The sequence below is a fragment of the Suillus paluster genome (genome assembly GCF_016628075.1).
Source record: "Suillus paluster strain FC165 chromosome Unknown EDB91scaffold_97, whole genome shotgun sequence".
Classification (NCBI taxonomy): Eukaryota; Fungi; Basidiomycota; class Agaricomycetes; order Boletales; family Suillaceae; genus Suillus; species Suillus paluster.
The window spans coordinates 34,155-61,484 of NW_024537657.1; the positions used below are offsets into that span (position 1 = coordinate 34,155).

General features: G+C 46.7%; 9 protein-coding genes across 9 annotated transcripts; 2 read left to right on the forward strand and 7 right to left on the reverse strand.

The window, feature by feature from the left end:
- Positions 1 to 2,115: 2,115 nt before the first annotated feature.
- Positions 2,116 to 4,039, forward strand: EDB91DRAFT_1316214 (uncharacterized protein; the record flags this gene model as incomplete). The annotated part of the gene is made up of 5 exons (XM_041325187.1): positions 2,116 to 2,259; positions 2,307 to 2,351; positions 2,404 to 2,444; positions 2,497 to 2,576; positions 2,643 to 4,039. The coding sequence occupies 5 exons, from the start codon at positions 2,116 to 2,118 to the stop codon at positions 3,596 to 3,598; spliced, it is 1,266 nt and encodes a 421-aa protein (XP_041171675.1). The 3' UTR covers positions 3,599 to 4,039.
- On the reverse strand, positions 3,691 to 5,246 carry EDB91DRAFT_895408 (NRDE protein-domain-containing protein). The gene is made up of 6 exons (XM_041328766.1): positions 5,041 to 5,246; positions 4,914 to 4,990; positions 4,795 to 4,849; positions 4,554 to 4,730; positions 4,091 to 4,501; positions 3,691 to 4,030 (listed from the first exon to the last, which is right to left on the reverse strand). Exons 3-6 carry the CDS (start codon positions 4,836 to 4,838, stop codon positions 3,784 to 3,786), a joined length of 879 nt encoding a protein of 292 aa, XP_041171676.1. The 5' UTR covers positions 4,839 to 4,849; positions 4,914 to 4,990; positions 5,041 to 5,246; the 3' UTR covers positions 3,691 to 3,783.
- Positions 5,247 to 5,269: 23 nt separating this feature from the next.
- On the forward strand, positions 5,270 to 7,084 carry EDB91DRAFT_1253994 (actin family; the record flags this gene model as incomplete). Its single annotated transcript, XM_041323734.1, has 10 exons — positions 5,270 to 5,364; positions 5,402 to 5,528; positions 5,590 to 5,658; positions 5,712 to 5,835; positions 5,885 to 6,026; positions 6,075 to 6,230; positions 6,282 to 6,457; positions 6,514 to 6,649; positions 6,703 to 6,765; positions 6,817 to 7,084. 10 exons carry the CDS (start codon positions 5,270 to 5,272, stop codon positions 7,082 to 7,084), a joined length of 1,356 nt encoding a protein of 451 aa, XP_041171677.1.
- Positions 7,085 to 7,377: 293 nt separating this feature from the next.
- On the reverse strand, positions 7,378 to 8,196 carry EDB91DRAFT_1253995 (uncharacterized protein; the record flags this gene model as incomplete). The annotated part of the gene is made up of 1 exon (XM_041323735.1): positions 7,378 to 8,196. The coding sequence occupies one exon, from the start codon at positions 8,194 to 8,196 to the stop codon at positions 7,378 to 7,380; it is 819 nt and encodes a 272-aa protein (XP_041171678.1).
- A 1,003-nt stretch (positions 8,197 to 9,199) lies between these two features.
- Positions 9,200 to 10,329, reverse strand: EDB91DRAFT_1086506 (uncharacterized protein; the record flags this gene model as incomplete). The annotated part of the gene is made up of 4 exons (XM_041316059.1): positions 9,200 to 9,625; positions 9,726 to 9,776; positions 9,806 to 10,143; positions 10,170 to 10,329. The coding sequence occupies 4 exons, from the start codon at positions 10,327 to 10,329 to the stop codon at positions 9,200 to 9,202; spliced, it is 975 nt and encodes a 324-aa protein (XP_041171679.1).
- Positions 10,330 to 14,107: 3,778 nt separating this feature from the next.
- EDB91DRAFT_1086508 (uncharacterized protein) lies at positions 14,108 to 17,676 on the reverse strand (the record flags this gene model as incomplete). Its single annotated transcript, XM_041316060.1, has 14 exons — positions 14,108 to 14,367; positions 14,500 to 15,027; positions 15,208 to 15,406; positions 15,458 to 15,583; positions 15,637 to 15,656; positions 15,716 to 15,733; positions 15,764 to 15,935; positions 15,967 to 16,071; positions 16,163 to 16,240; positions 16,437 to 16,571; positions 16,620 to 16,684; positions 16,746 to 17,283; positions 17,336 to 17,384; positions 17,498 to 17,676. The coding sequence occupies 14 exons, from the start codon at positions 17,674 to 17,676 to the stop codon at positions 14,108 to 14,110; spliced, it is 2,472 nt and encodes an 823-aa protein (XP_041171680.1).
- A 424-nt stretch (positions 17,677 to 18,100) lies between these two features.
- On the reverse strand, positions 18,101 to 19,024 carry EDB91DRAFT_1061298 (uncharacterized protein; the record flags this gene model as incomplete). Its single annotated transcript, XM_041314431.1, has 2 exons — positions 18,101 to 18,759; positions 18,811 to 19,024. 2 exons carry the CDS (start codon positions 19,022 to 19,024, stop codon positions 18,101 to 18,103), a joined length of 873 nt encoding a protein of 290 aa, XP_041171681.1.
- A 380-nt stretch (positions 19,025 to 19,404) lies between these two features.
- On the reverse strand, positions 19,405 to 19,964 carry EDB91DRAFT_1061237 (uncharacterized protein; the record flags this gene model as incomplete). Its single annotated transcript, XM_041314426.1, has 2 exons — positions 19,405 to 19,813; positions 19,864 to 19,964. Coding segments are annotated over 2 exons (510 nt in total), but the record flags the coding sequence as incomplete, so codon positions are not given.
- Positions 19,965 to 21,248: 1,284 nt separating this feature from the next.
- EDB91DRAFT_1061234 (uncharacterized protein) lies at positions 21,249 to 21,898 on the reverse strand (the record flags this gene model as incomplete). Its single annotated transcript, XM_041314424.1, has 2 exons — positions 21,249 to 21,692; positions 21,770 to 21,898. Coding segments are annotated over 2 exons (573 nt in total), but the record flags the coding sequence as incomplete, so codon positions are not given.
- Positions 21,899 to 27,330: the final 5,432 nt, after the last annotated feature.

The following is a 27,330-nucleotide window of genomic DNA, read 5'->3' on the forward strand; positions in this document are numbered from 1 at the left end:
TCTAATTTGAAATGGCAGATGAGTGTATCCGGGGTCCTCAGTCTAGACGTCAAGCTCTCGCAGGTTTTTGCAACGATCATTAAGGAACATCTCCCTCGAACTCGTTAGCGACGTTGATGACCAGTCTGTCGTCCCCATGTGCCCGAGAATCATTCTACTGATACGGCGGTATTCATTTCATACGGGCGTCTTGATTTCGGGAAACTCCCTGTGGGCCAGAACACGCGACGGCCAAATCCGCGACGGACACAACAAATCGAATTCGGTGTTCTCCAGACTGGTTCTCAGTGATCAATATTTTGCCTGGGTTTTTCCGATCTGACAGACATTGAATTGAAGAGATGCTACTCCTTCGAAAGCTGGGCGATAAGGTAATGAGTGCTCTGGAACAGTTTTATGAACGTGGTCTCTATCAGTCCAGTCGGCCCCCCATCAAGGAAATACCTGGTGTAGCAGCTTGTTCTGGCGTTAACCTGCAGTTGTGTACAGGAGAGTCAGGATTATTTGTGTCCCCCGTATGCGTTGCGTGTGTTCAGAATCGGTAATTTGCGTCACGGAAGAGTTTAAGAGGTAGCACACGAGTTCACAGTGAGTACACACCCTTATTATCTCTTCTCGGCTGTTCCGTGACGCAGATACATTGTCGTTCCTCATAAGGCGATGTTCGCAGTGACGAATTTATAACAAGGGTGCGCCTGTTCGCTTCAGCTCGGTTCATATTTGCGTTGACCGTCGTTCTAAAACGCAAGGAATCTTGTTCACTCGTTGTACGATTCTTGATTTGAATGCAAATACCTAATTCGACTGTTTGGTGAGAGGGAATCTGACCATATGTGATCAAGATCAAAAGGAAGATCAGATCCAAGTATTTGGTAAGTTTGTGGTTCAAACTCAACTCTGTGGTCTCATCCTGATCAAGTCTTGCCGACCACAGCGGATCCTTTAGGGATGGATATGTGGAGTCGCTTTCCTCCGATTTTGACAAGCCACGGTGACCATTCAGTATTGGGGCGGGCAATGCCTCTCCGAGCTAGGACGTAAGCGTGAGGACTAGTGTCCCCGAAAGCCGCTGTCCGTCTGTCTCGTGATCATTCGTGCCTTTGGATGATAGGGGAACAGCACTCGATTAAGCGAAGTCAGCATTTTCGCGCCGTCACGCCGACTCGGGCAGCGTCGGACATTCCAGAGTCAGTAGTAAATTGATTCATGTACATAGTTGTTTAAACTAATTCGATATGCGTTATCCATTGCTTAGGATGGAGCAGAGTTGATTTTAATGAACGGACCAAGGTGAACCTTGCTTGTTTTAGAAAAGAGGTGTGTGTTTGTTTCAACGCTTAAAGTCATGGGAGTTCCATCATTCTGCGTCAAGAAACTGACGGCCTTTGGTCTTCTGTGCCGTGCGATGGCGGGACAATGTGTGAATTGAAATCTAGAGGTTCACGTTATCGAGACCTCAAAAATCCCCGTAAAGACGGTGATATTCTCAGGCGAATCCGTGCAAGTACTGATCCGTGAAACGCGACTGTATCCCGATGATGGTCCCTTTGTGAAGCCACAGAGTACTGTACTGCATGTCAGTGTTAGTGTGTGGCGGAGACTAGTCATCGGATAGGGTAGGGTCTAATAAGGTGACGGTGAACTATTAGGCGACGATGCAATGCAATGGGGTGCCCATCATGGATATTCTGTCGCGGCGGCGGTGTTCGCTGAGTTAGAAGAAATAGTTCACATGCACACCTGATATGATGGACGTTAATCAGATTTCCGAGGGGGCACTGCTTTTGAATTTAGACTCATGAGTTATGACTACGTTGGCGTTAGTTGCATAGTGGCTTAGATTAGTAGGAAGGAGATGAGTCCGGATACGGTAGGCCAGGTTGCAAGTTCTGCGCTCACACGTTGTATTTATGTCACTGCCGAGACTGGAAGGCACCTTGTACAGGGCTGGATCCCACAGAGACCATTTTTTTTGCAAAGAAGTCTACATCAGCCCGAGGCGATCTGGATCTCTAAAAGATCTCTTATGGTCAGTTACTTAATGCTCCGTGAACACATAAGTAAGGTCTAGCTTTATTCTCTTAAACTCGTTTCAACTCCTTTCTTCCTCGCCTCATGTCCTCTGATTCTTTTCAACCTCCAATTCAACTAAAAGGCGAAATCATGGATCTCGAGTTCACCGTCGATACAGACCATCGCAAGCGAAGACGCAATAGAACAACTCAGTCGTGTCTTAACTGCCACACTTCAAAGCGCAAGGTTTGGTGGCACCCTCTCCCAACCTGCCCCCTCTGACGCGCCACCAGTGTGATAGAAAAAGACCATGCCAGCGTTGCATACAACTCGGCTTAGTAAGTTCATCCTTTCCCGTCTTCCTACCACATGTTAAATGTTTTTTTTTAGACTGGCCTTTGTGTCTACGAGATCGATGACCCAGCACTCAGGTTTGTATTTTTGTGGCGTTTTGCCACGTTGAGCTCATAGCAAAAAAATCAGGGATGATCCCACAGTCGATGAAGCCACTCGTTTGAGAAACAGAATTGCAGAACTAGAAAGTCTCGTCAGGGAGTTGCGTGGTGCGTACGGCGTTTCATACAATAATAATCCTTTTGCAGTACTCTTACATCTCTCATCCGCGGTAGGGAAACCACATCCTCGCTGGGCAGATGCCAATTTCCGAGACGGAGATCCCTCTGAAAGGTGGCATTCGCGAGCTGCCAAGAACAACATGCAACTCAGACGGCGCGGTCGGTCTGACGACGTACTAGAGCGCTCCAACCAAGAACCTCGGGGCTTGGTTTCCGCCGCCGGCGCGCCCATCAAAGTTGAACCCGTCGCAGATATCTCGCAGCCTCATTTGTATCGCTTTACACCATCCCCTCCGGCGTCCTATTCCGCATTCCATTCAGATAACTCTTCATCGCCACCATTCGAGCGTCAAAATGGCCATCATTACAGCAACAGTTTACCTAGTAATGGGCGCTCTATGCCGTATTCGTCCCCCACATCCAATCAGAACATGACGTATAACCATCACCATACCGACTCCTCGTTTCAAGAAAACGGCCATGTCTATCCGATGAACTCCGCCGAACAAGATAAAGTTTTTGGCAATCATTTCGCTGACTCCCCCGTCTCGCATGCTTTTTGCTCATGCCGAACAAACCCTGCCACCGGTCATGCTCTCGTAGCTCTGAGTCATCAGCTGCAAAACACGATGAACTCCTTACGGCAGTATGCTCAGCATCCCGAGAATTCCCAGTGCCAGCTGTTCAGGCGCATCACAGAATTGTATGATCTCATGAGGTATGTCGTCCCTGCCTTGCCTCACGGCGTCCTCGTGTTCAAATTAACTAATTTGTTTGTGGTGAGAACTAGTGGCAATGATCCGGATGAGGCATCGGGATCACCATATGGAACCCTTCCCACGCCTACTGAAAGCGACATTTTGTCATCGCATTCGTCCTCAAGTACCCCGTTTCATGGATCCTCATCAGCTTCTGTATCAGAGTGGAATGCCATGGCTTCTTCGAGATATAATCCCTACTTCCCCGTTTCCCCAACTGAACAGGGACTGTATAGTAATATCATCACATGAGCGGGGATCCGTTCCATCGTGAGCTTAGCAGCTCCATTCAGTTCTATTTACTCTCGTCACGCTGGCTATGACGATGTTATGATGTCTTTAGTCTCTTGTGCCTTAGAGTAGCAAAACTACAGCATTTGTACATTACATGCCCTGTACCATCATCCATACGAAGGGCGGCGAACTACATAGACTCACTAATCCAACTGCTGCAATTTGAAACGGAATTGACGCTGTGATGAGGGATCTGACAGTACGGGCTTCGAATCAACAAACTTCCAAATATCTCTCTCTATGAACAATACTTCCCCGTTCCTTTTCACTAGTATCACCGTCGAAAGGCGCGTTCCATAGAATTCTTGTGCCTCTTGCAGTTGAATTGGTCCTACTTGGATCGTGTTCCTCAGCTCTGAGCGTGCTCTTGGCATCTGCGAAGACTTCCAACTGGGAAAATTGCCCAAAGTAAGGATGATGAAGACCAGGCTAGTGCAAGCTTATACCCACGTCAAGAGCTCAAAGAGATTATCGGCTAGTTCCTTCTCCGGTGTACTCGGCAAGACCGCGTTCATGATCGCTTTAAATGAATGAAGGCCGTGTTGGATTTTTGGCCATGTTTCAGCGCCTTTGCCATCAATCCCGTTGGACATCCCCCCGCATCTTCTCTCGGCGTCACTCAATGGCCGAACGACGATCGTCCCTCCTCCACCATGGTTTGTGACATACGTTCCATCGAATGACAAGTCGTGTTCGCCACGAGCGGATGGTGCCAGGAGCAATAAATTAAAGCCTGCATATTTGGCATCGGAAGGGATAAGACTGTGTACGTCCTCTTCCAAGGAAGTAGATGAAAGAAAAGAGGCAACGAGGTCACCCCTGGAAGAACCATACGTCCTATACTCTTCTGTTATGTTTGTTCTGTGAGAAAAAACATGTCAGGGGCGTGCAATCCGGTGAAGCAGGCACCGACAAAAAGGCCACCTTTCCGGTCCGACTGACACCTAACCAGGTTCCACCGGCACGAACGTCAACGCCAGAGAGAACATTTCCCTCTGAAAGGCTATGCCCCTCTAGCTTCTCGAAAGAATGAAAGCAGGCCAGATCCGTGGGTCGCTGAAGGTATTCGTCACGGTTGCTACAAAGTACGCTTCATTTACCGCATGATCATTTATTTGTCACGATAACGTATGACATAGAAGGGCGGGACGTACAGGGCATATTCCGGGTGCTCGAGTGTGTAGAAGCCAACGCACATTTTTGATGTGGCTTTGTGAAGTTATTTCAGGTGCAAGTTAAGAGACCACGATGAGCGCATGACTGCGATTACTACTTCAGCGTCACATATGAGGTCAGATGGTCCGCACTGCGTCACTTGCAATGGTGCGATGAGGCCTACTCTAGCCTGGCCTGTCAAGATCCTGTGAATCATTTGTTACGTAGGAAAAGTCGATACTGACTTTGAAACCGGCCGCTATTCTCACTGACGATATGATTCGAGCGTTCCTCCGCTTGAGAATCTGGCAGAGAGAGTAAATGACGAGATCAGTGAAGAATTGATTCTCATCAACATGATAACACTGGCAGAACGGCGGAGGTCTACTCAACTGGTTCTCACGCGCACCAGGCTGGTAAAGTTTGATCGCCGTCGACACACCTTGCAGAATCTTTCACCCACAACCTGGACTGATGCAGCCTCTGACCACGGTCATATTGGATAATGGTGCCTTTTCAATCAAGGCTGGTTTAGCCAGAGGAGGTGATGATGATGGTGACCAACCCAAGTAAGAGTGTCTGCTTTTGAGAATGACTTGACGCTAGAGGAAACTCGAGATTGGTCCCAAACGCCATCGTGCGCTCAAAAGGTGATAAAACAACGTATTTTGGCCATCAGTTGGAACGATGTCGAGACTATTCTGCTCTTCATTACCGTCTACCCTTTGAGAAGGTTCGTGATCAAAATGACATCCTTTTATACAAATTTGTCACTGTCTTTGGAAGCATTGCAGGGTTATCTGGTGGACTGGGATGCACAAAAAGCTGTTTGGGACGGCGTGTTCTCGTCCGAGGTTCTGAACGTGCGTCCCTCCCTCGGTGGTTCTGCCCTGACCAACATTGACTTGGTACCTAGGCGGACACCGCCGAGTCTTCGCTGCTCATTACAGAACCGTACTTCAATCTACCAAATATCCAAGATGTTTACGACCAGTTTGTCTTCGAGGAATACGAGTTTCATTCCTATCACAGATGTACACGTAAGTTGCATCGTTATGACCTCTTCGTTTTACTCAGCTTTCGCATAAGCGGCTGCAATGATCCCTTTTGGCCGTCTCTTTCAAGCGGGCGGACCATCGCCAGAGTGCCTTGTTGTCATCGACTCAGGATTCAGCTTTACCCATGTAGTACCTATCATCAACAACCAAATACAATGGTATGCCGTGAAGAGGTGAGTTATATGAACAATCAACCAGAAGATTACTGCTCATATGGTTAGACTCGATGTAGGCGGCAAGTTACTAACTAATCAGCTCAAAGAACTCGTCTCATATCGCCAGTGGAATATGATGGATGAAACTTACATCATGAATCACGCCAAGGAGACATGTTGTTATGTGTCTACGAGATTCTTCGAAGACCTCGAGACCTGTCGGTAAGATCATGTCCCTTTACCGGTGGCGTCGATTACCTAACCCCCTGAAAGCTCGAATCCTAAAAAGAATGTCATAGTTCAGGAGTACATACTGCCAAATTTCTCAATCAATCGGCATGGTCGCGTCAGGCTTCCCAGCGAGGAGTTATCAGCCACTGACCAAGTCCTTCACATGGAAAATGAGCGGTTTACAATTCCTGAGTTATTATTCCGTCCTGACGATATCGGTCTGTTTCAGTTCCTTTGTATACCGTCAATCACCAAATTAACCGCATCCCCTTAGGCTTAGAACAATCGGGCCTGGCAGCAACCGTGGCTGCGTCTATCTCGCTCCTTCCCGATGACCTTCGAGGGATGTTTTGGGCGAACATTGGTCTGATCGGTGGTAGTACTAACTTCCCAGGATTTTACGAGCGATTGTAAGTCACCCTTTATGTCACGGCTTATCAAGACAATAATAAACTGCCCGCAGATCATCTGAACTGCTGTCACTCACGCCAGTCGAATATGACCTGCAGATATATCGGTCGCAGGAGTACGTCCGATATTTAATGATTATTCCGATGTTCAACGTAACAAATATCAGCGCTGTGACGGAAGCCTATCGTTCCGCGCTTGCTTTTGCAAATGATCCTGCGTTCTCCACTCACGTTGTCACGAGGGAGGAGTACCTTGAAAGTGGTAGCAATGCCTCACGAAGGAAATTTCCTGGGTGGCAGTCATCATCTGTACCTGGGGATCCAGAGATTAGCAAAATCACTGCGGAGTCGACGATTGAAGAACGGGGTCAGCTTAGTCGGAAACCTAGTCGCCCACGAATGCGCACAACTACTACATCTGGCCGACGTAAATAGCGGAATCCATACTTGCTGTATTCGTGGGTCAATTACAACCCGATGCTGTATATTCACACTGAGCCTTAATACTTTCAGGCGCCACAAGCTAATGTTCTCTGTATTTCGTCATTTGCATATCAATCATAGTATCCATATACATGTAACATATAACCTCCCGATTCAAGCTATGTCTTTCACTCCTCGTCAAGAGCACTGGATTCGTGATCTCTTGGCATGCCTCCCGCGACGATACTAAATATCATTACCCTTAGTCAGAACCAGGAACAGAACACATGACATTGCTTAGCGGGTCACCTTTCAAGAGATTCGACATCCCCAAAGAAACTCGGAGGTTCCTTTATGTCCGCATGATTCCTAATGTCAAGCCAGATCTCGGCCGGCAAGGCGAAGGGCGCCACCAAAAGGCTCGCTAGCGTGTCTTTCTCTTCATCGTCCAATGTCGCATCGAGATATTCCAATCCGCTGTAATCTTTTCCCGCCTTATCCTCAAAGCGCTCAAAATCATCGGGACAGAGTTCGAATACCAGGGCGGACGCATTTTTGCGGCAGACGCGAAGACGAACCCCACATGTCGTCCATTGCTTGCAATCAATCCATGGGAATAAAATGCTCGTGTGGAGCGCAGATGTTTCTGTCGGTATGGTGTTGCTGACAGGGAAGATGGGGATGAAGTGGCTCGCAATTACTGATGGCTGTGGCGTATCTCTGGATACAAAGTGGACGATCACGTCTTCGACAGTACTACCGTCGTCTTCAATCGATTGCACGAACGATGAAGTCACGAGCCCGAGATATCGTCCAGGATTGTACTCGCAGATCCTGTGATGGATCTCAGAATCCCCTGGATATTCTTGCGCAAGCTCCTCCGTTGATAACGCAAAGACGATGAATGTCCCTGGCCATATTTTTCCGATCGTTCGGCTTTGTGGAGGTGCGAATCTGTCAAAAGATGTTGTAAGGGCACCCGCTGATAGACTCTCGGCGATGCTGGGCCGCCGCGCAGCGAAAAAGCCCTTCAACGTCGTGCAGGCACCAGCGCTCGGACATCCGGGACTATACGGTATCGCAAGAGACGGTGGCGATAGAGATTCGGGGCGTCGATGTGGCATGTTGATGGACAGATGCTACGGTTAGTCTGGTTTGCTCTGCAGTGCCACTCTTAAATATATGTTTTCGGAGGTCAAAGCTGTTGTGGGTGATAGGCTGTGTCGTGATCAAATGACACACTTTAGCCCAAGCGTTGTGGCAGATACTTGAACAATAGCGTGGAAATGCCATTGATGTTTTGCAAGCATGTCTCAATTTCTGGTTTGGCTTTTGTTGGATGATCCGAGGACAATAGGTGATTGGTGAACACTGGGTGCCACACAGGCGTCTCCACAGTGGACATAAGTCCGATATGAGCTATTCCACACCGCTCGTTCCCAAGCTTGTCGACACCCTGATGGGCCAATGCAGAGCCAGGGGAAGCTCACGAGTCTGCGCATCCTCGTTCGCTCACTAATTGTAACCACGGCATTCCCCTAATCCATACTACTATTCGAAGATGGCGCCAACCAATGTGTATCATTACTCCTGCTAGGGTGACAAGATTATATTAGTGACCAGCCCCTTGCCTCATAGACGGGCTGTTCACCAGTCTATGACAAGATAACCGGCGTGCTATTTCATTGCATTTTCGCAACTTTGCAATCTCCACGCGCAGATTCGTTTGCTTTGTTTATCTGGACGGACTGATGCCATACGATAATTACCACAGACCATGGTAGCGGGCCCTCGACCTTGCGCTAGTCGGTGTCCTGGATCTTCTGGATCACGGTAGAGAGTCTGCGCCCAAACACCACGGGCCCAGGGACTGCTTTTCTAAACCCAATGTGCACGTCTGCACGCGCCCGATGTGACATAAAGCTCTGGAACGTTATAGACAACGAGTGCATTCCAGCGTGTTTGCCGATCATGCACATGTCTTGCGTAGATCGCAATATTTGCGATGGGCGAACTATCAGTCGATGAAACTCTGCAATCATCGATCGATGGCGTGGCACGCGTTTTACTCATCATGTCCCTCATCTCGCCAACGTTCCGTCAATTTTATCACTCGCCAATTCATGCTCAAATATAATCTCCCCTCAGGCTAGCCAAACCAGTAGACGAAGAAACAGCGTTCAAGTCGTTCCCCCTATTGAAGACCCAATTACGCAACTTGACCTCCGCGAAATATCCGCAATTCCATTCCGTAGGAACCATCAACGCCCGACTTCCAAGTGTCAACGATTCAGCATAACCCCAGAGGTTGCTTATGCACGCTCCTGTATGTTCGGGGCGCATTTGCTTCGGTTCCGCCTTTGACCCATTTCGCCAAGCATAGCAAAATGTCTGCGAGGCTAGGCAGTTATCTAGCAAGGTCGTGATCTGTTCAGTTTCTGGTGCAACGACATGCCAGAATGTCGATCGAGATAAATCCTTGCGATTCAACCATATCTCGTACAGAACGGTTCTCACCATGAAGTCCCAGCCTCTTTTCTCCGCAGGCGGCCTCTATCACCGACGAAGACAACGCTCGGCCCAATGCTACATGGGAACACGTCGAGCCGTGGTGCCAGATGCGATCTGCCACTTGCATTATTATCCCACTCACTCTTTTTTTGTGAAAAAATAAACCCCCGTTCATTGTCCTCTTGGGGTAGGCCTTATGCAGACGATACATGCAGTACTTACATGTTCCATTGACCATTGGAGCCCCTCTCGTTGGTACCCTAGCTTAGTCTCCACTTGGTAGACCGGTAGACGGAAGACAATCGTTCCTTCTATAAAGCCCAAGCAGCATTGGGTGCGAACATGATGCTCAAAGCTTTGCAGATCTGAATTCAAAATATGTCGTACGAGCACAAAGTGCAAGAGACCAGTATTTGGTACGTGGAGCAACTCCGGTATATACAACTCAACGGCTTCAACTAGTGTGTGCAAGTGCACGTGGCTGGCGCCACGCTTGAGCTTAGGGTTAATTATGATATCAATCAGACGATTGTAGAGTTGTACTTCATCATACCACATCCCTTGTCAGAATATGTGGGGTATGTACCTATATGGGACCAAATGATGAGTTTTCGCTCTTCCGGTTCATGAGTCCAGTTTCCAATTGTACGATCGTTCATTGGGCGATTTCTTAGCAGGCTTCCTCGGACAGTGATGTAAAACTCCGCGTGTCGGCTGAGGGAATGCCATTTGCGCGTCTTTAACATGGTGTTCGCTTCCTGGGTGGTCCTCAAGAGAGGAGTAACCTGAGGATCGTGTCGACGGAGAAGGGCAAGATACGAAGTATCCCGTAGTAAACTTTAACCAAGGCAATCGATTCTTCTGAGGAGTGGGTAAGAAAGTCAGAAGTAGACTTTTATCGTACTGTGGATAACTTGAAGCACAGAATTCTGGCGCAATTGCCTGAGCTGAAGGTTGAATGACTTGAAAGTAAGGTTCGAAGTACTCACAGGTCCACGCACTCCGACGCCAGACTCCATTGATTGAATATCACAGGATCTGCACTACCTTCCAGGCCATGAGCCGCACAATTTGCGTAAAGTAACAGAATACTTCCAGAGTGAAGTTTCAGCCTGATCTGCCTGACATGTTTCATCAAATCAGTACTCGAATGAAGTTTTTACAGATCCACGCAAAGTCCACAATACAAATCTGATATTACCTTCCGGAGGCACAAAAAGGGGCCTCAACGATGAACTTTCAAGCGAGATACAATCCTGTGATGAATTAAATTTTCTAGACATCTGTTGACAACGTGAAGACGAATGTCCCTTCGCCATACCGTTGCGTATATCCGGCTTCGTGAAGACGCAAATCCAGGTGTCCACCGGTATCATCTTCAAAGCTACTATCCTCCCAATCATGTTGCAGTCGCGGCGCTAGGGAGTCACGGTGACAAGCCTATACGATGAGGATCGCAGAATTACCGAAGGATCGCAGGGCACAACCAAGAGCCAATCAGTACAAATACACAGAAAGGGAAAAATGCTGTACATGTAGTGTGATATGTGACATAGGAAGTGAGGTCAATTCGCCGGGTTGCAGTCCAGTTGAAACCAATTATGAAGACTGAGCCCTCCAGTTTACGTTGGTTACGCACGGCAAGGCGGGATGCGAGTCCAATTCGATTTGTTCGTGCTGATTCCTATGACACTACATCAGGTAACCCGTTTAAAGAATGGATAATTTTGTAGTACCTGGCAGTAGGAACATGAAGTATCTTCCTCTTGCTCGGCATTGATAAGGCCAACGTCGTAGATGGGACTAGGTGATGTTCTCCTTTTTCTGGCACCAAAGGAGCACAGGAATAGCACATTCCGTTGTATTCCGTCGCCCCGTAACCCCGTCAGTGGAGTCTGGGATCCTATGGGAGGCAATAAGGAGGTTTGATAGTTAGTATTCAAAGTTATTACGGCACGCTCTTAGCGGACTAACGGTTGGACCGTCTGTATAACCGTGCGTGAACCAAGTCAACATCTCAGGATAATTTTTCCGTATTTGCATCATGTCCTGGCAGGTGTCATCTGTTTGAATAGGGATTTCAGGTGGATAGGTTCTTCCTATATTGCCATGAAGTTCTTCTGTAACGATGTTCAGCACATAAAAGCAAGCCGTCTTCCTACCGTCCCCTTCAGATTTATTTTATCCCACATCACATCCTCATAAACAATGCGTTTCTCCTTGGTCCTCGCTGTTGTCGCTGCTTTAACAGCATCAATATCTGCCAGTGACGCTGACAGTGATGCTTGTCCCGTCTTTTGCGGCGTCTCCTCCGATGTTCCAGTAAAGTGCTGCAAAGGGGAGAAATGCCAGCCGACATTCCTCCACGATATTGTGAGTATGAGTAGTTTGCATCTTGTATTTAACCACATGACTCACCGGCGTTATAGGTCACCTTTATGTGTCAGCAGCCTTGAGGGGCATGTCGCGACAGTGAACTACAGTGAGTCGTGTTTCTGCTTTCGCATCGGTGCAGTATGGTTGATGGCACGACGCGCGAGTAGGTTATTGCTGAGTCGCTCAGTGTGCTTGCTTCTGAACAAATTTCACTGTTGCTCGAGCAATGGAGATCTTGGAAACACTTGAATACATAGCATATGACTGAAGTACTTACAACGCAGTTTTGTAATCTCGTTGTAAGCTCGAACATAGAAGCCCGCGATGACACCACGACTCCTCCCCGTCATAGGCGCTGTTTACTGGTCTCATGGATGCATTTTTGATTTGCTGCTGGGGTCCATCGTGACCATTAGATGGTAGTATATATGGAAAACGGTCGTGGTCGAACTGCGAAAGCTCAAACTCCAGAAACGGCACTTGTGGGAGGTCATGAAAGTCGATGAGTGAGGTGCTATAGGGGAGGACTCGGATCCGACAGAGCTGCTAGCTTCAATGTCGTCGAGAGCATCCAGGCGTGAACGAAGTGGAAAAACCTACTTTGTATTGCTCTACTCTGAGACAGAATGGAGAGAGAAAATGACTGCTCGACACCGACGAGTTCCAAGGACCAAGGGCAGGGACTGTCCATTTGGGGTCTCTTCCACAATTTAGTCAGCAGGTTGAGTGTTGCAGATCACTGTCCTTGGGCGTCGAGCCAAGTACTCGCCCTCCAACACCAGCATCACTGAAATTCACATGGAATGATGTGGCCTGACTTAAATGACGATTTTAACCAATTTTGAGCGTCGATGACATGTCAGTATAAGGGAATATAATGGTGTTGTCATACTGACGCCCTTTGATAATATTCTCCCGACGTGCAGTGCTTCATATGCAAATATAATGCTGTATCGAGAGACAAGCAGATGCTCCCGAATCGTCGTGCGAGTGGGAGAGCGTCGACTCTGTCAGCTTGTAACCTTGATCTTGACATTGTCCCCCAGCTGCATGCTTGTCATAGCTGTGCGGTACGTATCCCAGTACAGGTATAAATTCCTGTAAATCACGTCTCCAGAGTGACACAACCACGAAGGGATAAGTATGCTCGCTTGTTTGCAAAATCTACACGTTTATTAGAGTAAGATGAAGAAAGGGCAATAGAACACGTACCTGCATACTCTAACGCAGCAACAACACCAGCTCCTAACGTCTCCGCTTCCCAAGAGCCGCTTCGCGTCGTGCAAGGGAGTCCGGGATCAGCGTTCGGTAATACACCCACCACAAGGTCTTTGTGAGCTGGATGGTGATAGAGCAGTTGGGTCTGGCAGCAAGGAGGAAAATATTGTTGGTCTTGAGAACGGTGTGATCAGATCGGGCGAATGAATGCGGTCTAATACTCTGCCTATACATGCTGGGTGAGATGTTGACGCCAAGCCCTATATTCGTTGGAGGGGTATAAGTCAGGTTAGTCTCCAGCAAGTCCGACTGTGGGGTGTTTGGAAATTGTAGATATGAGTGCGCAGTTCTTGAGGTAAACGCTACCATGATGCCTCGGAAGTAAGTCTGCACGGAAGGGGGAAGTTGAGTATCATAAAAACCTCAAAAGCATGTGCATAAAGATTGGTGGATGTTCCACAAGCGGCCAGCTTGAATGCAGCCGAGAAGGTTGGAAGTACGTAAGTAAGACGTTCAAAAGCACCTATTATTCCCACATATCCCAGTTAGTAAAGTGGCACCACGGTAATCGAAGAACCACTTAATTAAGCCTCAAAGCATTCCTATGCAGCACCGGCGGTGCACACCGGCAGGTTATATAGACTTCTAATAGCTAGTATTAAGCTTTTCTACCTTATACATGTAGTATAGAGCACCGGCGGTGGCACACCGCGGGTTTATTTAATAACATCGCTCAATTTGGCAACTTCGTCACCTCACATAAGCAGTGCAGCGCTGCCACCCTTGCGCTCATTGTCTGCAACAGCGAGCTCGAGTACATCATCAAAATAACATATTTTTAATAGCAGCTTTTTGATAATAAACATGCTTCTCATGGACAGAGGTAATGTGCACATAAAATGGTTGATATATCGGCCGAAAACTATTCTACTACATGGTGTTCTCTTGGTCTGATTCAATGAAGGCCCTGCTCTTTTTTGCACGCTGTCTACCTTTTGCTTTCTGCCGCTGTACTTTGTCAGTCTCACGTGAGTCAGAGTCCAGGCTGCACAGCTGTTGTGCCTTTTCAGTGAGCTTGCGGGCACGCTTCGGGCGTTGTCCCTCGGATGGTGTCGTGTCGTCAACAGGCCACTTGTGATTGTGATTCGTCGCCGAGACCAGAGCATCTTCATTAGCTGGAGGAGGTGAGGCTGTAGCACAAGGTTGAGGCTAACTGGGAGTGGTGCTATCAGATTGACTTGGAAGACACTCAACAGGCGCAGTAGAAGCTAAAAGACTGTATTAACACAATGATAATGACAGGGTGTTAATATGACACTTACAATTGTCAAGCACACGAAGTGCAGGATCCACCAAGTCATTTATTATCGAGGAGATGTGAGTAGATTCAATAGGAAGGGGATTGTTGTCATCCTCAAAAGGAGATGGCCCAGAATCATTCTCATTCTCAAAAGGAGAAGGCCTGGAATCATTCTCGTCCTCGAGTGGAGAAGGTGAAGGATGTGAAGAATTAGGAAGGGGTCCTGTGGAAGGTGTAGCAGTCATGGGGGGTGATGCTGAAGGAAGAGCGTCAGGTGGCATAGGAGGCTCGAGCTCAGGATTGAGCTTTTCCCCATTCTTGATATGGTTCATCTGCTCTTCAACTTCTTCATGTGTGATCGACACAAACTTACAAGTGCCTTCTGCAATAGTGCTGGTGACTTTCTCGAGGCTTTCAATACCCCCCTTTAAGTCTGATAGGTTGGCCCATTGGGGGTGATTCCATCCCACCAGTTTGACGTGGTAATCACGCACAAGATCATTGTACCGGGTAAACTCAACGGTCGCTGAGGAATCATCTGTCACTTCACCTGCAATAAATGAGCACATGGTAAGAACGAGTCAATAAAAGCCACTTACAGAGCAAAGCACGTAGACCAAAGTGGATGGCAGTTTATGCTTTTGCCATGCGTTCACAATGGTTAGAAGCAGTGTCTAGTAAATAAAAATTAGCATCATTGAAGGTTTGGAATATCAAAACATATACTCACTGATGATAAGGCCATTGGCCAGCACGGTGCTCTCAAAGTCAGTTGCCATCTTGGCAATGTCTTTGCGCAAATACAAACAGACAAATTGTTCCGTTGCGGGACTGGTGAAAAAGGCCTTTGGGGCCATAGCAAAATCCAAAACGCCATGAACCATGATGACAAAAGCCTCAGCGCTGACATGTTTATTAAGAGCCTTGAGCTAGAGATGCACTTATTCAGTTTACTGCAAATTTAAAGGTATATTTCTCACCTCTTCTCTCACAAATTGAAAGCTACGAGCACACTCTGCAGCATGTGTACGAGCAGTAATATTGGGAGGACGATCTTGAGCGCCTTTCTTGACTTTGTCGAACTCGATTATGAGTTCCTCCTTCTGCTGGTCAGTGAGCTCATGGTAGTCAGCTAGCTTTCTTGACAAGCTCAGCTGACGTTCGACTTCTTGTTAGTACCTTTGTTTAGAATAGTATTAAATTAGCAATGAATGATGTATACACTGAAGAACACTTACTGGAATTGGCCTTGATGCCTTTAAAGTGCATATATGCATGCCACGCACTTGTCTTGTTGTGTTTGTGGTGGTGGACAACGGAACCAAGTGAGAATCGCTCCAAATATCGGCGACGAGGTTGTTTGAATTTCACTGCCAAATCTGTGGCCTTGGCGTTGATGTAGTTAAGGACAAGCTGAATCTCATGGTCCTCATTGAGGCGTTTAGCACGCCTGCCGTTCTGTGAGTTGTCGTTGAACTTCTTTCGATACCTTGACGTATGGTCCCCGAGTTTGGGGAACCAGCCAATGAGAATTGTGTGAATGAAATCCAAACATTATGGTGGTGTGAGTGGCATGGACTGAGTAACAGAGTAACTGTGATATTGTCAAATTGAGCAAACATACAGGACAAAAACTTTTGAATTTTTTTTTATGAAAGCATGACATCGTGCAACATAGCATTGACAATAGCTTCGGCATGCTCCTTGGGAATCCTGGCAAGCTCCTGCAATTTTGTAACCCATTTCTTAGTAAGGTACTGTTTCTGAATTGAAGTACAGATAGAATGGAACACATCTGGATACCCTAGCTCTTCCAGAGCTGCTTCGGTCTTCTTCCCAAATGGGACAAGTGTTGATATGCGAGAGGTTTGTGGTTCAGATATGGAGTAGGTGACTGAGTGAGGGAGGAAGCACGAATGATACAGCCCTCTTCACTGAATGAGTTGATGTAGGGGTTACAGGAGGATATTGTTGTGGAGAGTTGAAAATGTTGATGTCGTTGTTGTTGTCACTGTCTGAAGTCTCGTAGAATGTGACCGGGGCATGAAGGGACTTGGCAGGTTTGTTGACATGTGACACAAGTTTTTGGGTCTCCTGCAGGTAAGTTAGATTGGCACTCTACTTGGATATAATTGCACTCACAGTTCCTGCGCTGCTCGGTTCAAAACTGAAACGAACGAGAAGGACGCGAAATGGAAGGAGGTAAACTGGAAGGATGCGAAATGGAAGGACGCGAGCTGGAAGGATGCGAGCTGGAAGGACACGAACTAGATGGCACACTAGCACTGCCCCCACTGTTGTTGTAATCAGTGCAGGCACGCCTGATTTGTACCTGAGTCGGCTCCCATATAACATTGCCATCATACAAAGGCGCATAAGATAAGATATGGAAGGATGAGTTAAGGAGACTTTCTAAAGAACCAGCTGGACGTCCATGAAAGACAAAGTGTGCAGAGTTTGGAGATACTGGCGAGGGAACTAGAGGCAGGATGGTATCAATCTTTTCCTTGCCCTTGGAAGGAGTCGCTTTGCCTTTCGAAGGTGTTTGTTGAGCGTTTGATTTACCCCACTTGCGACTGTGAGTCTCAGCGAAGGCATGTGCCAATGGAGCCGCATAGTTGGCGATGAAGGTCTGTGTAATCTGTGCGAGTACTGGGTGGAGCTCTTGACGCTCGGCAAGGACCCTGGGGTTGATGTACACCTCAGCTTTGAGGGATTCTGGTACAACATCTGCATTCGGTGATGTTGCACCCAGATGGTGCAATACAATAGTCGAGCCACCCGTTAACCTGTCGAGAATAGTGCACTAGTAACCACATAGTTAGTAGATTGAATAATATGAAGACAAGGAAACGCACAAGATCAAAGATGCAGTTTAAGATGTTGTCGGTGTGAGTGATACGAGAACTGCCAATTATTCAATCTGTCGTCCTGAGTAGCTTTCTGGACTTTGGAAAACCCTGTACTATAATGCAAGTCAGTAAAAGTGTGAAAGCTGTTGTTGGTCTCCAGGTGCCCACCATCGTTGTGGGAATCCATGTGCTTGCAAAGATAAGAGGGCAGACGTCCAACGAGGTTCTGATCCAGTGATCCTGGTGAGCTCTTGAGGGCAAGCAATTAGAGCGTTGAGTTCTTTCATGCCATCCACAGTGGGAGGTCTGTTAAACTGAGAGGATTTCCAATCTGTGGGATGCGCCATGGTGAAGTGAATAATGGAGGGAGTGAGCTGAAACACATGCATCATATTATGTACAATTGAGTCCATGCAACAAGTTCAAGTTATCAATTATCATGCGCTCAACAGCATCACAATGGTGTTCATCAATATACTTCAATTTAGATATTCAGTTTGCATTACTGGTACATTGTACACTAGTTACAAGCAACTTTAAGGTCAATTATGCGCTCAACAGCATCACAACGGTGTCCATCAATATACTGCGTGCACACTGCAACTTCAACTTATTGAAACAGCATCACAACAGTGTGCATCAACAAACTTCAATTTCAGCATTACCAAGTACATCGTACAGTAGTTGCGAAGCTCATTTACACCAGATACTTATAGTAAACCTGCATTGGATGAGATATGAGAGATACATTCACACTACCAACAATTACACCTATTCTAAGTCCACGCAATGGTGATCGAGTCCCTCGAAGTAAGTATGCACATCTTCCAACTGCCTGAATGCTTCCTCATCTGTGTCACCTTCGCCTATGTCATCCTGATCTTGCGGTAATTGATGTGGAGGAGGCGGTGATGCTACCTCAGTCCGACCTTTGCGAGTGCCAGGTCCCACTGGCCCATTATACCCTGGTAGCTCCATGATCTGCTCAATGCGCCACAGGTGACGTGTATTTACTGATCGCAGATGCATCCAGCATCGTTGCAGTTCAGCTGCAAGGGGTGGGTTATCAGACTGCAGCCGTATAATTGCTTGAGGGTAATCAATGCCGTCATCCTGGACTTTCGTGAGCAAGTGTCCAACTTCAACATTGAGCCTGCAGATTTCTTCATTAGCACGGTGCTGCTCAATGAATTGGGTGGAGGCATGACGGTAAGATGGGTTTGCCCAGCGCTTGGACTGCATCTCGCCGTCGGTTTCACGTAGTAGGTCAAACTCAGCAAGAAATGAGTACTTGACTATTTGTTCCCATTGCAATGCAGGGCGAGGAGGGTTGAGCTGAGTGGCATATTTATTGTAGTGATTAAGTGCGTTTCGAATGGCATTGGCACGACTTTTCAGGGCATTGGAGATCTGGGTGCGAAGTTTATAACCTGTAAGCACAAGTGTTAAAGACTACATTTCAAAAGGTATTTGAGCTCTACCTAGACCACCCATTTGTAACTTCGTCAACTCCAGCAGTCGCATGACGACAAGACATTCGACGTCATCCACTGCCTTGTGGAAAAGACGATGAGTAATGCGCGACTGTGCTTTGATGTGCTCAGGGTGGTTTATGTCCCATCTTGACGATAGTGCAATTTGATGTTCGTAATCAACTACAACCTCGAGCTTCTGATCACAGTTTGACCATGGCATGGGTATGATGGTGTCGAATATTCCCAGCATCCGTAGAAGAATAATTTGGTCGTAGGTCGAGCTTTGCAAACTCCACTCGCGCTGATTCATATGCAAGCCTGATATAGTGTAATGTTGGTACCAGCATAGCCGAAAAACAAATACTAACTGTGCCTCATCATAGTCATTCAATGCCTTGATGTAATCGACTTCGATGGTAGATTCATCCTTCTTGCGTGCGAGCTGTTGTAGAAAAAGATGCTCGTCATCAAGATCAGCCTGAAAATTAATGTCGGTGGTAGGGTTTGATGCAGCAAAGTTCATGAGAAAAATGCTCGTGGTTGATATTGATGTCAGTGCTTGGACGTAATTGTTATAGATGAAGTCAGCTATGTCAACGGTTAACCTAGAGTCGAAGAAACAAAGAGGGACTTACATAGTGCAGCATACCTGTCCATGTCAGCAAAAGAGAAATGTTCATCCAAGGCTTGGTGGCGGTGGAAGTTAGTGGCATTTCGAATCTCACAAGCAAGTGCATTTGACTCAGAGAAAACAAGTTCACATGTCTCAAAGTCTTCTTTGCCAGCACCAACTTTGTGCTTTGAATGATGCTTGAGTTGGCAAAGACGATTGTGCGCATGCCCGTGAAAAGCGGGCACAACGCCCTGCAGGTAAAGTCTCTTCACGTCATCTGCAAGCGAGCTGTGAAGGAGAATCTTCTCGAATGCGCATTTGATGTCATAACCGAAAAGGATGTTGCTGCCAAAAATGTCCATCAGCTTCTTCACGCTAGCAATTGGGTATTTCATCCTGCCAGCATGTAAGTGTTATATAGAAAAAGCTTGAATTAAAATACGTACAGTTCACCACTTCGGACCATGTCACATATCATAAGCAAAAACCCGTGTCGACAGACGGTGACAAAAATGCTGGACTGCTTGAATATAGCAAACATTTTTTTGCATGACTCGGGAGCCGCATTGCGCCAACGGTCCACGCAGACACTGTGTGGCTCTGCAGAATCATTTGAGTCAGGCTCATCGATCCATGGATCATCAGGGTCACTGGAAGCAGGTAGTGTAGGGGGCAAAACTACTTTGGGCTGAGTTGCGACCAAGTGCCGGCACAACTGGCACTTGGCGCACTGGCAAAACTTGGCAAAACTCCCAGACACGTTGCATCAACATTGCATAATACTACTGATTATTACATTGACGAGACACCCTTCATAGTCAACAGAGACTGCACATCCCAAGACAAACCATCCTCCGAGTCAGATCCCACCTGCTGAACATCATCTTCGGAAGCTGCGGGGACAATTCCTTTGTCAACCTGTTCCAGCTCGGCGATGTCGTACACCTTTCCCACCAAGATCTTGTACCCTTCCAGCTGGGGATCAATAGCTGATGGGAATTCCGCAATGCATTGCTCAATGTCGTCAAAGGCAGCTGCAACCTCATCCTCCATTAAGCTTTCCGGCCCCTCCAGCTCATTGTCAACCTGGCTTCAGCTTACCAGTGGAGGTGTCCATGTGAAATTTGCATTGAAATCTGTCGCCAGGTCCATGTCAACATATTTAGACTTAAGCTTAGCTGGGCTCACCGAAACAGCTTGATATTTGCAGTTTCCTGCTGCACAGGAGTCAATGTGTGATCAACAGTAATTATCGAGTGTACCCGCAGCCAGCCTTCCATTTTTTGATGACAGTGCTTGTCCCAACATCAGATTGAGAATTACCATTACCGTTTGTTTCAGCAACATCCGAAGCTGGTGTGTCATGGAAAAGTGGTGCTTCTGTCTGGCCAATTGCAGCACCTTTCTGCATTAAGACCTTGCGAGCTTCATTGCGAATGGATGATGGAGCATCTGGGCACTCTTTTGGGTTTGTGAGATGTAAGAGACAGCGGTTATCTCGGCCTTCGATGCGTTGACCACTGCCACTGGTTGGAGTGCAATAGTTGCACTTCCAGAATTTTCAGCGAGACTTGTTATTGACTCGCTCGAGTTCCGTGAAGTTATTGGTGATGATTCTAGCTCGTAGGCGGCCACCAGGATGCTTTTTGTCAGACATTTTAAGATCTCCAAAGTGCAGGGAGTATGGACGACGGGATGGTACAAACGATACAGTTCAACACACGGTAAAAACATAGAGATAGACTTAGTATTACTGATCTGAGCAGCAGATTGATGGCGAATCTGTGAAGAAAATCTGTCACAGATTGTCTGAGTTGGCCTCTACCTACTACTAGATGTGCCAAGTTTTGCCACGGACCCCTCTGAGTTCGCCGGCAATTGCCAGAGTGGCAAAACTGGGGCGGTGCAATGGCGCAGTATTGCCAACAACACTAGAAGCAGGCCGCCACTGCCCTTGACGAGCACGAGCTGATCGAACTTTGTCTTTGAATTGGTCGACATAGGACTCGGTCAGCCAGATTGATGACATCCCTGAGCGAGGGTCTGGATGTTCCTCGCCACTGCGTATTGTGGGATCAATGAGTTTAGCAGAGTTATTCCCATCTAATGCACAGAGAAAAGAAAACTCAAGAGGCGGCTCATCTACAAGGCTGTATTGGCATGCTGGGCATGAGTTAAGAATGTGCCAATTGTCCATGTCATGGCCCAGGAATTTATCCAGGCGGGAGTTGATACGGTGATTGAGTTCAAGATAAACATCATATGCCACATGAAGCTGTTCGGCTAGGTGGCGGTGAAAGTAAACCTAATTGTATGTAAGTATTAGAAGCGAATGACATGAGACGTACTTACATTATGAAGCGCACACAGCATTTTCGCTTGTGCCTGGATACTGAAGCGTGGGCAGACTCGGTGATTTTGCCGGTATACATTGAGGGTGCAGATAGTTATAGCAGTCGTTGGGTGAATAGGTGAGCTACCTATGCAGCCATAGTGGAGTAGGGACACATTTAAAAATGGTGAGACACTTCTGAAAGTGCGCACACGGCGCTCTACAAGCAGGTTAAGGTTAAGAATGCGAACACTGTACTATAGAATGCAACATACCAAATATATCCACAACCTCGATTGAAAAGTTTTCTGACACATCGTCCGAGAGAGGAGGGTGTTCATAATTGGCCTTGTACCTCAGAAGAGCATCTGTTAGGTCGTTGTATTGAGAAGCCCAGTCTGCAACTTGGCGTGCAATGCATTCAGATCAATTACAGGTATCTACCCTTCTGTTGTCAAGGTTTCTGAGTCAGTGCGTTGCCCACAAAGAAATGACCAAGAACATACCTTGGTTGACCCATTGTTATTTGCTCTAGACCAGGAGGAGGCAGCATAGCATCTATGTCCATGTCATAGGCCGAAAAGTCAAAGGTATCGGATGGTGTTGCAGAAGAAGAGCCTGGTCTGCTCTGATTGCTCTCAGCACCCAGTAGCCGCTCACGTTCTCTCAAAGGAAGCTCTGGAAGATCATAAGTATGACTCCAATAAGAAGGAAAAAATGTACTCTTGAGGAGTGAGGCACGTAGCTTGCATGCATCTTCTTGCCGTTGATGCAAGGCTCCAACACAGACTGTCTTTGGTTTGGGGCCAACGTGGATAACACACTTGCTGGAGACACCACCTACAGAGTGGCGAGTTTGCATGTTCGATGGCAATGGTGAAGCTGTGCAGATATGGTTGATGATAAGAAGGGTGTTGAGGAGGTTTCCCACGTACTATGTTGATTTATCGCCTGATTGCAAGCAGTAAGACAAAAATAGCTCGAGTGTCCATATTCTAAGACATAGTTATACCATAGAGTAGAAGAAATGAAAAAAAAAACTGGTGGAAAATGTGATGATATATGAGCTCATCGTGGTAGACGACGAGCTGCAAGGGTGGCAGCGCTGCACTGCTTATGTGAGTTGACGATGTTGCCAAATCAAGTAATGTTGACAAATAAACCTGCGGTGTGCCACCGCCAGTGCTCTATACTACATGTATAAGGTAGAAAAGCTTAATAATAGCTATTAGAAGTCTATATAACCTGCCGGTGTGCACCGCCGGTGCTGCATAGGAATGCTTTGAGGCTTAATTAAGTGGTTCTTCGATTACCATGGTGCCACTTTAATAACTGGGATATGTGGGAATAATAGGTGTTCAAAAGATGTTTGTTTGAAAGTGAACATGTTCACATCACAACTTACAGTAGTAAATAAGAGCACTATATAATACCATGGTTCAACTTGAACATTGCCTTCCCCAATCCCAGGTAATAAGTGAGTGTATTCAGGTCGCAATTATTTCTGCACACTAATGCTCTCCTACAGTATCTTCATGGTACTGGTATGGTGAAGTTTTGTGGATATCTAGTGGGAGAGGACTGATTGTTCCAGTGAGGCATTGAGCTGGGTTATGAGCCTCCCAAGATGCGGCAAGACGGACTTGACATCATTCTTCTGGCGTCGAGGGAGGCCAGATTGCGGATGGGCGTTTTCTGCTACACGAAATTTCGCTGTGTCAAGACCTGAGAGGGGAAGTGCTTTTGGTGCATTGCCTTCGCCTCAACAAATCATTACGAAGGCTTACCGACTAGTACGCCACTGGAGGAGAAATATAAGGCTTTGAAGGAGCTGCTGCAAAAGGATTGCCCACCTCACTGGTTCCGGGCTTCTTGAAGCTTGACTTGAGCACTGTGTCAGTAAACTGTTCACATCGATGGAAATAACTAATGGGTCTTTCTCCTACAGAAACTAAACAAATTCTTGTTACAACGCATGGACTGTATACTGTCGAATCCATCATTGAGTGTGGTGAATACCATGAAAGTGCACCCAGTGGGACACGTACCTGAAGTTTGAATGTTCCAACACACTCGGGTTCGGCAAGCTGCAACAACGCTAGCTTCAAACTTCTCTCATGTCCTCACTTCCCAAAGCCCGTTCACATCATCCAACAGAGTGAACCAGCATTCTGGGAACTCATGCACTGGCACCACAAGAGTCGCGAGCTTGACAGAGATGGCGCGGCTAAGAGTCTGAGTAGGGCAGCAAGGAGGATAAGAATGTTGGTTTTGAGGGCTGTTCAGTTAGATCGTGCAACTAGAGCAGGGTAAGATGTACGGTTGAGAGGTGTGTGGTTCTTGATGCTACACAAGTACTGCAAGCTCAGTGAGTGACTGAGGGTGAAGCCAGTTTTATCAATACCATTGGTCCGTGAACATACTTATGTGCGCAACGATTCTCGTTGATGTACGGAATCTCCAGTGGATCATTGTTGGTGACCTTAAGGTTGTACTCGGTATAGGGTTTTTCGACCCAAAAGATCACCTCAAACACAGAGAGTCCAGGGTGAGCCGTGAGGGCGGGTGGGCCACCTGAGCAGCTCACGGTACGAATGGACCTCTTTTCTATCGTCGAGGGGGATGCATTGAGTAGTAGATTTTGACAGTACATGGCAATACTGGCCCTAAGCAAAGATGCCCTAGAGGCAGGAAGATTTATAGCAGAAGCGCTGCAATAGTTCAACCAATCACTCAATTAGATCTGGAAGTAGGAATATGAAGTGTCTTCCTCTTGCTCAGCATTGACAAGGTCGACGGTCGTGATGGGACTAGGTGACCTTGGCTTTTCTCCTTTTGTTGGCACTAGAAGAGCAAAAGAATACCACATACCATCGTAGTCGACTTTGAGGTCTGTTGGTATCGCAGAAGTCATCTGTTCGAATAGGAATTTCAGGTGGATAGGTTCTGCCTACATTGCGTTCTGCGAGAACAACATTCAGCACATAGAAGTAAGCCATCTTCCTACCATCCATCAGTAAACTGCTTTGTTCTGTACAGAACTGGACAGAGGTTCACAGCGCCACAGCGCTACAGCTTGGTCCCAACTGGACAAATACTACCGTAACTGTACAGAGCTGGACAGAACCTCCCAGACCCCACAGCAGTACCTTCAATACACAGTATTCTTTTGGTTTTGTTTAAATTCTGATAGAAATCAAGTTTCAGACAATTGAAAAAATTGGAATCAATGTATTGCATTCAACTACTCTAAACATGAACTAATCTAAGAGTTACTGAAAGAGTGCGAGAAGGTACCACAAGGATATTGGGTGCCGAGAGGGTGCGAGATGGTGCCACGAGAGTTTTGGATACTGCAAGATGGTGCAAGATGGTACTGGGAGGTGCAGGAGGTGATTGAGCGTGTGGGAGGGTGTGATAGATTGAGGGCAGCTAGGTGATATAATAGCTGTTAGTAGATAATAAGAAAAACAGAAACAAAAGGACTTACAACTTGAAGCCGAGTCAACTAAGGTCGAAGTAGTTAGTGCCAAGTCTGCTGACTGTGCCAAGAGAGTGGGAGAGGGTTGTTAAGGTAAATAATAAGCAAGCAGTAATAAGAAAATAAAGAAAATAAAAGACTTACTTGAAGGATGGCAGTGGTACAGGTAGAAATTAAGAGTTGAAGTGTAGAACAAAGACTTCTGAAAATTTTGACGAGTTGAACCATGACTTACATCAGCATTGCCAAGTTCTGTGAGGTTCTGTGGTGCTGTGAGAGCTGTGAAAATTAGCAAACACTGTGCAAGGTTTAGTAGTTTACTGATGTCCTCTTCAGATCTATTTGATTGCATGTCATATTCTCACAAACAATGTGTTTCTCCTTCATCTTCGCCGTTATGGGTTACTGCTTTGACAGCATCAATATCTGCCTGTGACACTGAAAGTGATGCTTGTCCCATGCTTTGCTGAACAACAGAGTGCTGCGCTGGGCAGCAATGTGTGCTGACATTTGTTGACGGTAGTGTGAGTATGATTGATTTGCGTCCATCTGCCTGACATGTTTCATCAAATTAGTACTCAAATGAAGTTTTACAGATCCACACAAAATCCACAATACAAATATCATGTCACCTTCTTTGAGGCAAAAAAGGGGCCTCAACGATGAAATTTCAAGTGAGATAAGATCCTGTGATGAAGTAGCCCTCTAGAGCATCTGTTGACAATATAAAGAAGATGAATGTCCCTGCACAGTTGCGTATATCCGGCCTTGTGAAGATGGGAATCTACAGTGTCCACTGGTATGCATCTTCAAAGCCACTTTCCTGCAAACAATGTTGCAGTCACAGCGCTAGGGAGTCATGGTAACAAGCCTGTACGATGACGGATGACTGGCTAGTGAGCTGCAGGCTATGTAGACGAATGGATGATTGCAGAATTACCAAAGGATCACAGGGCACAACCAAGAGCCAATCAGTAAGCTGGTACAATGCACAAAAACGTAAAATATTGTTCATGTAGTGTGATGTGTGACGTAGAAGGTGAGATCAATTCGCCGCATTTTATGTAATGAATGATAACTTTGTAGTACCTGACAGTAGGAACATGCAGTGTCTTCATCTTGCTCAGCATTGATAAGGTCAAGGTCGTAGATGGGACTAGGTGATCTTTTCTCTTTTTCTGAGCAAAAGAATAGCACATACCATCGTATTCCATTGTCCTGGAACCCTATCAGTGGAGTCTGGGATCCTATGGGAGGCAATAAGGGGGTTTGGTAGTCAGTATTTGAAGTTGTTATGGCACGCTCTCTTAGAGGACTAACAGTTGGACCGTCTGCATAACCGTGCATGAACCAAGTCCTCAACATCTTAGGAACATGTGAGGAAGCTGTTCAAATATAAAAGTAAGCCATCTTTCTACCATCCGCTTCAGATTTATGATCTCATATCACTTCCTCAGAAGCAATGCGTGGCTCCTTGGTCCTCGCCGTTGTTACTACGTTGGCAGCACCAACACCTGCCAGTGACGCTGACAGTATTCCTTGCCACATCAGTTCCGTGAAAATAAAGTGCTGCAAACGGCAGACATGCATATTCATCGAAGATGTTATGAGTATGAGTAATTTGCATCCTGGATTTAACCACATGACTCACTGGTGTGGTGGAACACCTTTGTATGTCAGTGATTGGCATGTTGCGACAGTGAACTAAAGTGAGTCGTGTTTCTGCTTTTGCATCGGTGCAGTATGGTTGCACCTGGATTACCCAATAAGTAAGTATTATTATACTGGGCGATCGAGCACCTCGCTAACTATTACTTAGCTTAGTTGCGTTAAATCCCAACACCAGCGTTAAACCTTGCCCTAAATAATGTTTTACCTTATGCTACCTTGTAAGGTATTCTTGGAATGAGCCGATATAGTTAATTAATGTATTAGGAATATACAGAGCCAAATTATGTAGGCTATTCCCACGACACCTTCTCCTCGACGTCAACAGTGAGCTTGCCCTCATCAACGTTGAGCTCACTAACGGGGTTGTTCTCCTCTGTTTCTGCTCTGCCTTAGCTCATTCATCAATGCCAAGGTCCCTTCACTGCCGCA

Excerpts from the sequence above, each read along its gene's own strand:
- EDB91DRAFT_895408 (XM_041328766.1), bottom strand. The coding sequence starts at position 4,838 with ATGTGCGTTGGCTTCTACACACTCGAGCACCCGGAATATGCCCT. Across the intron at positions 4,731-4,794 it reads GAGCACCCGGAATATGCCCT|CGTACTTTGTAGCAACCGTG; the intron begins GTACGTCCCGCC and ends CGGTAAATGAAG. Across the intron at positions 4,502-4,553 it reads ACCGGAAAGGTGGCCTTTTT|AACAAACATAACAGAAGAGT; the intron begins GTCGGTGCCTGC and ends TTTTTCTCACAG.